This window comes from Mauremys reevesii, linkage group 6 (genome assembly GCF_016161935.1).
Source record: "Mauremys reevesii isolate NIE-2019 linkage group 6, ASM1616193v1, whole genome shotgun sequence".
Taxonomy (NCBI): domain Eukaryota; kingdom Metazoa; phylum Chordata; order Testudines; family Geoemydidae; genus Mauremys; species Mauremys reevesii.
The window spans coordinates 88,398,657-88,409,204 of record NC_052628.1 but is presented as its reverse complement, the minus strand read 5'-3'; the positions used below and the strand labels follow the sequence as shown (position 1 = coordinate 88,409,204).

At 34.7% G+C, this 10,548-nt stretch overlaps 1 protein-coding gene across 1 annotated transcript in view; it reads right to left on the bottom strand.

Annotated features, from left to right (window-relative positions):
• Positions 1-5,726: 5,726 nt before the first annotated feature.
• The window catches only part of RFX3 (regulatory factor X3), a 162,766-nt gene continuing 157,944 nt past the window's right edge, over positions 5,727-10,548 (bottom strand). Inside the window, exons 17-18 of the mRNA XM_039544162.1 lie at positions 9,637-9,679; positions 5,727-6,900 (exon numbers count right to left, since the gene is read on the bottom strand). Coding sequence (XP_039400096.1) covers positions 6,662-6,900; positions 9,637-9,679 — 282 coding nt within the window. The 3' untranslated portion in view covers positions 5,727-6,661. The remainder of the gene's footprint in view (positions 6,901-9,636; positions 9,680-10,548) is intronic.

Below are 10,548 nucleotides of genomic sequence, written 5' to 3'. Positions count from 1 at the left end.
TGTTTTCTTTAAATAATTAAAAAGTATATTTAACTGTAATCCAAAAACTGGAAAAGAACATTACATTATCTCACACATACAATCTACAAAAAAGTTGCTTACCTCATTTACATAACATATTCAGTCAATTGGAAAATAAAAGTTCAAATATCTCCTAGTGTTACAATGTTTCTGTGCTTGTGGGACTGAATAATGTAATCTGCCACTTACTAAGTGAAATTTAAATGATGGCACTTGAAAAAAAATAAAAATAAACACAATAAAGGAAGTTACCTAGAAGGTAAGAAAGCCCTGAGTGATAGTAGAATTTACTGATTGGTAAGCACTACAATTAACCTAATTAAAAGTTTACCATCTCAGGCACAAATTTCCAAGTTTTCTAAAGGCACTCACTTAAAGTTTCTGTAACAGTCTTGCTGGTTACTACTGTAAATCCAAATTTTTGATGGCAACGAGTGGGGTTGGGATAGGGGTAGGGAACTTGCTTTGGTACAGAATGATTCCTTTTTTGACCAACAAATATTTAAAATCTATATACTGGGTTATTTTAATTTTGTATGTAATGTATAAATATAAGCCAAATCACCTTAATATTTCATTCAAGGAAAATTTACTTGGGCTCCTCAGCCACTCACCAATGAACCCCCTTGGCAGACATCATCCTCGCATCGGGGGATAGCTGAAGAATATGACTACTTGGGATCCCTTTAGCACTCCTTAAGTAAAAAAATCTCTTGCTAACTTCAGTAGTTAACTTTCTTGAGCCTGAAGTACTGAATCGGGTCCCTGATAATCATGAGTCAAAGGAGGTTATTCCTCCCAATTCCTATATTCTTTTGACAGTCTTTTATTGTTTTAGAGTGAAATTCAGCCCAGTAAAACAGCCCCTGCAAGATCATCTGCACCACCTGAGCCCCATGTTAAACACAGATTCGGGAAAGCAATCAAGAACACGCCCAATTGTGACTTAAATGAGGCTCAACATCTTGTGCTGGGCCTTCTTCTCTGGGATGAATTTCACCCTTAACAATCAATGTAAATTAACAATTCTTACCAAATATTTCATTACTCAGGGCTTCCAATCCCATCATCATAATTTATTTTAAAAAATTCAAACAAAACAAAAGAATTAAAACAAATGTTTGAAAATAAGGCATATTTGACTTCAAACAAAAAAGGCAGTCACTTTGTAAGTGGCTTTTACTATTTTTAAGTAAAATTGGTAAATTAAACTCAGGTCTACTGGCACATAAAATCACTAGCAGCAATGATCAAGGCATGCAAACTGAGAAGCATTTACAGTAAATTATGAATAAAAAAATTGTTAAATTAAAACCCTTTGAGTATTGCATTTGTTTTAATTATGCATGAATTTGCATTGTTTATTTGACTAAAAAAGTTTACAACATATCTGCACTACACTACTGATGTAATTCCACTAAACATCTTAATATGAGACTTTTTTGCACTCAGCTAGACTAAAGCAAGCACAGCTGCAGATAATGGTGATCACTGGTTGATACTGCAGGGAACCAGTACAATATCTACAATATTCTCATATAGTAAGGTGACATTTAGAACTATTTTTTCAAAGAGTCTCCACCCACTTCTAAATTTGTGCCCTTATTTTTGTGTGCACAATTTATTTGTGAGAAAAAAAGGTGTTTTTTTTTTCAGATGCCAAAATGCAGGTGCAAATTTATAGGTTTTTTTTTTTTTTTTTTTTTAATTCTGACACTCAGTAAGGGCCATCCAAAAGTGCTTTCACAGATGAACTTGAACCAAGTGCCTCTATCTTCTTTGTTATCCATATGCCATTTCACAGTGACAAAATGTTTAAGTGGTATAAATAAAATTATGTTCTTTTTGCAATTGCGTATATAAAAGATTGTGCAGAAAATTTAACTGCAAACATCTCAAATGTCCTGCAAAATTCATCCTTACTTATTATGACAGTTTTGTTCTGTTTTTATTCCTAAAGATTTTCATTTACAGTACTGGTGCTTTTCAATGCTACCCTAATGAGATTTTCAAAATAGTCTAAAAATAACCCTTTTTGCTAAACTCCCACCTTTTAAAGGCATTTTAAGTACTTCACAACTTGTATCTATAGGACCATATATTTGACTCCTTCATTAAATATTTATGGGATTATGAAACTAAAGGAGCTGAAGTACCATTTTGCTGTAGACAGTATACAGAGATGGCAGTGAATATTTTAGCCTAAATCAATCAAGCCAACAAATTCAAAAGTCTATATAGTATGCAAGTATTTACTTTGGGGAAAAAACATTTGTTGCAACATAACCAGACACTTAGATGTATACAATATCTTCAGTAGCCTAATAATTAAATTACCTGAAAAGATTTTCCCCTTATCATGTGACTTACAATGCTCAAAGGGTTAATGCAAGGCATTACATCAAATTAATTTTCTAATACTAGAAATAAGCACTATGTTTATGCTTCTATTCCAGTTTTTTTAAATCACCAAAGTATCAGAGATACTATAATTCCATTCATTGACTTATTTTAACCATGTATACAGAGGTTGTCCTGTTCCACAGAGACAAGGGCCCAATTTTCAGGAATTAGTACTGCTCTCCCAAATTAATATTTCAAATTCTAAAATTACTGTAAAAAATGAGTTCTACTATTACAGAGTTTATAGATTTCTTTTTATGGCTATAAATGATTCTTTTGTTCTGTGAAATCACTTCTGTAAATGAAATAACTGCAATCCATTTTAAACTAATATATGTGTTTTCCTAAACAGTGCAGATGACATCTGGTAAGAACCACAAAGATATCAGATAAGGTCTTCAAATGAAAATAAATTTGAACATAGCAGTGTTTCAGACATTTAAAAATACCTTGTTTAAATTAAACAAATTTGTATATAGACCTATACATTCCTGAATGACAATACACCAGCATTTTATTGATTTTACCCATTTGTGAAACTCAAGGCAGTAATGTTGCACATCACTTATTTTGTAGGTAAACAATTTAAAAACGATTCTCCAGATGTTGTGTAAGGAATATTATCTCAACAAAGATGCATTAAACATGCTACAGTACAAGAGTAAGCAGAAAAAGAATAGCAAGTTGGAGAGACAAAAAGTAATTTTAAATCTAGTGTACAATGAAAAATGGACCAACAACTTTGCATACATATAAAAACTTGTGAAAATTGGGCCCTGTGTTTTGAGAAAGTGGTTCAACAATACCCCCCATATTGCTCACTGCATTATTTGTGCTAAAGGGGGAGAGGGATATTTTTAAAATAATTATTCTGAAATCAGTGTCTGGATCAGATAAAATCCACAAATCACATAGGCACTGACCCTGCAATTTGTAGCATATGGGCAAACTGCTGCACCCCCTCAGAGCACCAATGAAGTTGGTGGGCTTAAGGGTTGGCACTTAAGTCCAGCCACATGCTACACAATGCAGAACTGGAGACAGGGATTTTAAATCTCTGTTTTTACCAAAAATCATTAACCATGCCCATATATTAACAAATAGCAAAAGTGTGCAAATTGATTGATTATATACATAGTGTTTGATTTATTACAACTCCATTAAATGTAAAAAAACAAAACCAGAAACCCACAAAATACCACCCAAACGTGTAAATATACATAGTATTTTACTTCATTAAAGGAGAGATCTTGTAAGAAAGTGATAGAAATGTTATTTAAAATTGACACTGTAATCAAATTATAAACATGGGAATACAAACTCTATTTCGTTCAGTTAACTGAACATGCCATGATTCCAATTTATTTTGATAAATAACACTCTTTTTCAGATCACCTCTAGTTAATTAGGATTTCTGGCATGTTAGATTCTCAGATTTACCTAACGTTCTGGTTTTCATCTAAGGCATAAAAATTACTGTTGGTTCAAACTGTGAAATACATTCCATTTTTGTATGTACTCTTATTTTTTGCACAGTGGGAACAGTGAACAACTGGGGGGAGAAGTTGAATCATGGAGGGTTTACAGGCTCCACCTCTGATAGTAATCCAAATTTGCATGTTACAATCACACTTTTCCCTCAGCATGAGCAAGTCGAACATTAAAACAATACAGGACAATGACAAGAAAACATTTAAGGTTTGCCAACACAAAAGATGAAACCAGTAAATATACCTGGTCCAATTCAGAACATCGGTATTAGAGCATTAAAAGAAACTACGTTGAAAATGGAAAATATTTTGTTATTTTTATCTTTAATTTAACCTGTAAACAGTTCATAATGCACAATGAAGGGGAATAAATATTTCTCACAGCTTAGTTTTTTTTTTAAATGAGGGGTGCAGACACGCTCTTTTGTATGGAAAAAAACAAACCAGGACACTGAAATGATATCTGGGTGAACAAAACCTATGAAACTTAGAGCTTGCATACATTTCAAATACTGTAAATGACAAACCCTATCTTGCACTCTACTCAGGGAAAACACCCATTGATTGGTGCGAACTGTAGAGCATGTAAAATTGGGCCCCAAATTCTGCAAAGTACAACACTAAGCAATTTATACTTATTTTATACATTACAAATGTTTACTAGTGTATTAGGAAAATTTACTTGATCTGTATCAGTTCTTGGAGCATATGAAAACTCTAGCAAGAAAGATGTATGCTATAAATATACTGTTCATCTCACATGCTGTTCAGCCATTTGGTACATGTAAAAAAGATCAGTCCACAGACACACTAAATAAACCAGACTAAATAACTTCTTAGTTTTTTTTCCCCAACAGGCCCTTTCAATAAAACTGAAATGTGTGTGTGTGCTTTCCTTCATTTTTGGCTTTTTTGCTTGCTTGTTTATTTCCACTATTACAAATGGGTAGATTTGTGTGCCTGTTTTAAAAATAATGAAATGTATAAAATAATCACACATGCTTGTGAGATGTTTCATGTCAATTAAAATGGGATGTACACACATTCTCTATGATTTAGCCATTAAACGTAATTGCAGACTGACACCCCACCACACATACAAATTGAAAACATGCTCTGCATTAAGTACCTGCTCATTTTGTTTACTTTCTAAAATTAAAAGTAGACAAGGGTTTAGAAAATATATAACCATGCTTGGGGCTGGGGTTAACCTACTTTGTTAACATTTGAAGTTGGCATTAAAGCTAGTTTTGCTTTCCAGATCCCCAAGCATATCTTATTTGTAATAAAGTGAAATTCAGCTAGAAACAAGAAAAAATAGGTTTATTGTCACTCTAAGAGGGATATTAACACCATTTAGTAATAAAAAATTTCCTTTATTTCTTTGAAGAATATGTAACCTGCCCTTACTTCTTAGGGAATTTGAAAATGACAGGCACACCTTGTTGAATGAATTTAAGAGTTATTAATAACAAAAAGTACTAAATCTTAGCTTCAGTTCTGTTTAAGGCACCATGTAATAGCCGAGGTACAATGATCCCTGATGTACATTCTTAAATGGCAATGGTCCATCTAGCCACCTATTCAAATTCTACACAATTGGGAATAAGTACAAATGAGGTGTGCCAGTTACACTGCCTTATTTAATTTTTGTAAAAATTTAAATCCACTTACTTTAAGAACCAGGAAATATTTTTGAAGTAAATATGATGCAGGTTGCTACATTCCTTGCATTCTATAAGTTATCTTTTATAAGAGCAGCAGATTCAACTACTAGTAGGAAAAAGACCTGGAATAGAAGAAAGTCATCCAGATGGAATGGTTTCCTGTATGTCCAGTTCAGCATAAGTAGCACATACACTTAAAAAAATCAAGTCACTTCTTTTTCAACTTCAGTATCTAACTACTACAGTCCCACTTAACAGCTGAAAGCATCTGTGCAGTGGTCTCAAATATAGAATCAGTAGTCTTCAAACAGAGGAACTGGTATGCAAATAAAATGTAAAACTGATGGTTTCAATGGAAGTTTGCATTGTTTACGTGATGGTCTGATAATTATGTACATTTATTACGTACACATTACCATTCTCTCATTTAGTCTGCATTCATGAATGCAGAAAACACAACTCTTCCTTAGATAAAGAAAACAATAGATCTTCCCAACCCTCCAGCATTATAATAAAAATTCCTAAAACTTTCCCACTGAATGCTCAGAAATGTGATCAAAATAGTAGTGTCTTCTAGTTCTGTCCAATGAAAAGCACCTTTTTATGACAAATTTGATGCATCTGCTGTCAAATGAATATGCCTCCAGTGTAAATCAAAGAAAATATTTCTTTTGATATTTCACAGAAGTGCATCTAATTAAAAAACTATGTATATTAAATCATCACCATAACTAACAATTAACATTTTAAAAAAAACTATGAAAAAATTAAATTACTTTACTTATAAGAGGACAAAAACATTAATAGTAAGCTTTGCAAAATCCTTCTTGACATGTAAAACTAAGAAAACTCTTAATATTGAGTGACCAATGTAAAGTGATTTTGTTTACAAAAATTTTTTTTTAAACAGATCTGGTAAAATACATACACCCATTCCATTTCACAATTCCAACAAAGGTAATGTTCAGCAAAGCTAAAATTTGACAACAGTCGCCTTCAGACTTATTCTTGTTTTTTCATATTAAGCCCAACATCAACAGGGCTAATGTAATCTGGGGGGAAAAAAGCTTTAATATTTTGTTAGACTGCAGTATATGTATTTCCAGTAGCACTGCATTGTCTGATAGTCTGAGTACTTGTGACAATGTGCTCATTGTGAAGTGGGGTCAGGAGGTTCTGCTGTACTCCACTCTCTAGTACTGGCTGCATGCAGCCCACCTGAAATGCCTGGGTTAGCTCTGTTTTCTCTCTCTTGGCTTGTGGCTCTCCAGATTCCTCTAGCTCTTCATCTATTTCGCTTTCAACTTCACTGCCCTCATCTGCACAAACAAACAACCATGAAACTAGCACACAGTGAAAAATAATTGAAATACTGTGAATTACTAAGGCTTTTATTTTGCAAACAACACATAAGATATGAAAAATGGAAATCTAGCTACCTGAGATGGTATAAACTGAAAATTGAGATTTTACTGGGAAAACGTCAGTGCATAATGCGAGATTCATGTGTTCAGTGAACTCTCAGCTTCAAACATTATAGTACACATTTTTAATATTGCAATTGCTTTTTTCCCCTTCAAGTCAGCTCGAACAAATATAAAAGTGTCACTAAAGTAACAATAACTTTATACTTATATAATGTCTTTCATCTGCAGAATTTAACACAAACTGAGGTGAAGAGAAGCTAAGTGACTTGCCCAAGATCACATAGCAAGCCAGTGGGAAAGAAGAGAACAGAGGCCAGATTTGCTGATTCCAAGGCTCTACTTAGAGGACCTAGAAATTTACCTGATCTCTGTTATACTTCTCACCAGGGGCGGCGCCAGGCCCCAGCACGCCAAGCGCGTGCTTGGGGCGGCAAGCCGCGGGGGGCACTCTGCTGGCGCTGCAGGGGTGGCAAGCAGGCTGCCTCTGGCGGTTTGCCTGCAGAGGGTCCGCTGGTCCCAAAGCCGCGGGACCAGCGGACCCTCCGTAGGCAAACCGCCGGACGGCAGAACGGCAAAATTCCTAGAGCCGCCCCAGCTTCTCACTATTTAAAAAGTTTGCCAAATAACTAAGTGCTTGACAAACAATGGGCGCAATTTTGCAGTCCTTAGAGAAAACTCATACAGACTATCTATACACAAATGTGTATAGATTCACCCACCAGCATGTAGCTAGCTTTGGGGTGGGATTCTGAATACCTACTAATGTATAAACAATCAGCCCTTTTAAAAGATTTTCTTATTAGAGGCCATATCAGCAGCATCCTGTAATTATTATATACTGAAACATACAGTAGATATTATAGAACACTACTTCAGAAGACTATCACAATCTAGTTTTAGGCTCTGTGCTACTATATTTTAGGGCTGTCAATTAATTGCAGTTAACCCACACGATTAACTCGAAAAAATTAATCACGATTAATCACACTGTTAAACAATAGAACCAATTGAAATTTATTAAATATTTCTGGATGTTTTCTACATTTTCAAATATATTGATTTTAATTACAACACAGAATACAAACTGTACAGTGCTCACTTTATATTTTTTTAATTACAAATAATTGCACTGTAAAAAACAAAAGAAATAATATTTTTCAATTCACCTAATACAAGTACTGTGTGCAATCTCTTTATCATGAAAGTTGAACTTACCAAAAAATAACTGCACTAAAAATACAACAATGTAAAACCTTAAAGCCTACAAGTCCACTCAGTCCTCCTTCAACCAATTGCTCAGACAAGCAAGTTTGGTTAAAATTTGCAGGAGAGAACACTGCCTGCTTCTTGTTTACACTGTCACCTGAAAGTGAGAACAGGCGTTTGCATGGCACTTTTGTAGCCAGCATTGCAAGGTACTTATGTGTCAGATATGCTAAAGATTCATACGCCCCCTTCATTCTTCGGCCACCATTCCAGAGGACATGCTTCCATGATGATGATGCTCATTAAAAAATAATGTGTTAATTACATTTGTAACTGAACTCCTCGGGGGAGAAATGTATGTCTCCTGTTCTGTTTTTCCTGCATTCTGCCATATATTTCATGTCATAGCAGTCTCAGATGATGACCCAGCACATGTTCGTTTTAAGAACAGTTTCACAGCAGATTTGACAAAACGCAAAGAAGGTACCAATGTGAGATTTCTAAAAATAGCTACAGCACTCGACCCAAGGTTTAAGAATCTGAAGTACCAAGGTGTGGAGGATGCTTTCAGAAGACTTAAAAGAGCAACACTCAGATACAGAAACTACAGAACCTGAACACCAAAAAAGAAAATCAACCTTCTGCTGGTGACATCTGACTCAGAGGATGAAAATGAACATGTGTCGGTCCGCACTGCTTTGGATCATTATTGAGCAGAACCAGTCATCAGCATGGATGCATGTCCTCTGTAATGGTGGTTGAAGCATGAAGGGACATATGAATCTTTAGGGCATCTGGCACATAAATATCTTGCAGCGCTGGCTACAACAGTGCCATGTGAAAGCCTGTTCTCACTTTCAGGTGACGTTATAAATAAGAAGTGGGCAGCATTATCTCCTGCAAATTGTAGCTAAACTTGTTTGTCTGAGCGATTGGCTGAAGTAGGACTGAGTGGACTTGCAGGCTCTAAAATTTTACATTGTTTTTTATTTTTGAATGCAGGTTTTTTTGTATATAATTCTACATTTGTAAGTTCAACTTTCATGATAAAGAGATTGCACTATACTACTTGTATTAGGTGAATTGAAAAATACTATCTTGTTTTTTTACAGTGCAAATACTTATAATAAAAAATAAAGTGAACACTGTACACTTTGTATTCTGTTATAATTGAAATAAATATTTTTGAAAATGTAGACAACATCCATAAGTATTTAAATAAATGGTACTATTCTATTATTGTTTAACAGTGTGATTAATCGTGTGATTAGTAATGATTAATTTTTTTATCACATAATTAATCGCGATTAATTTTTTAATCACTTGACAGCCCTACTATAGTTACATAATATTAAGATTTGTCTTGCTCCAGATAATACTAGTTCTATAAAGAACTACATGTTCAAGAGATTAAGTACTTACCTTTATCCATATTTCCAGGGGAAACAGCATTTAAGTCGCCAAACTGCAAAATAATAAATATTCTTGGCTAGTCTTAAAATCCATATTGCACGTCCTATTTAAACATCAAACAAAATGGTGACACAGTCCATCCTTTTTATCATGTAGTTAGAAAATTATTTGCAATTTATCTCACCAATTTTTTAAAAGAGTTACAGTCAAATAACTGCTTTGCTGCCGTAGTGAAAAAACAGTAGGAGAAACCTTTGTATTTTGACTGGTCCACCTTAATCTGAATAATTCTGATTCTATAGTGCAGAGACCAGGAAACCTTTAAACCAAGATATCAAAAATAAGATGTACGACAGCATATTTTAGAAAAGACACAGTGAAGCTAGATATATACCAGTTGTAAAAAAAAAAAAATAGTTGCCACAATTGGTAGATTAATTACCTTGAAGATTTTTCTGCAAATAAGACCGTTTGGTTTTTCTTTTTGGTCATTTTTAAATACAATCTTTCTACTGACCAAAAAGGAAGCATATGTAAAGGTGAGGATGACAGGGTGCAGAAAATCAGAGAGATTTTCACTTAGTACAGTAGCTCATTTTCCATTCCCACTAAGGGTACGTCTACACTACGGGATTATTCCGAATTTACATAAACCGGTTTAGCAAAACAGATTGTATAAAACCGAGTGCGCGCAGCCACACTAAACACATTAAATCGGTGGTGTGTGTCCACGGTCCGAGGCTAGCGTCGATTTCTGGAGCATTGCACTGTGGGTAGCTATTCCGTCGCTATCCCATAGTTCCCGCAGCCTCCCCCGCCCCTTGGAATTTCCGGGTTGAGATCCCAGTGCCTGATGGGGCAAAAATCATTGTCACGGGTGGTTCTGGGTAAAAGTCGTCAGTCACTCCTTCCACTGGGAAA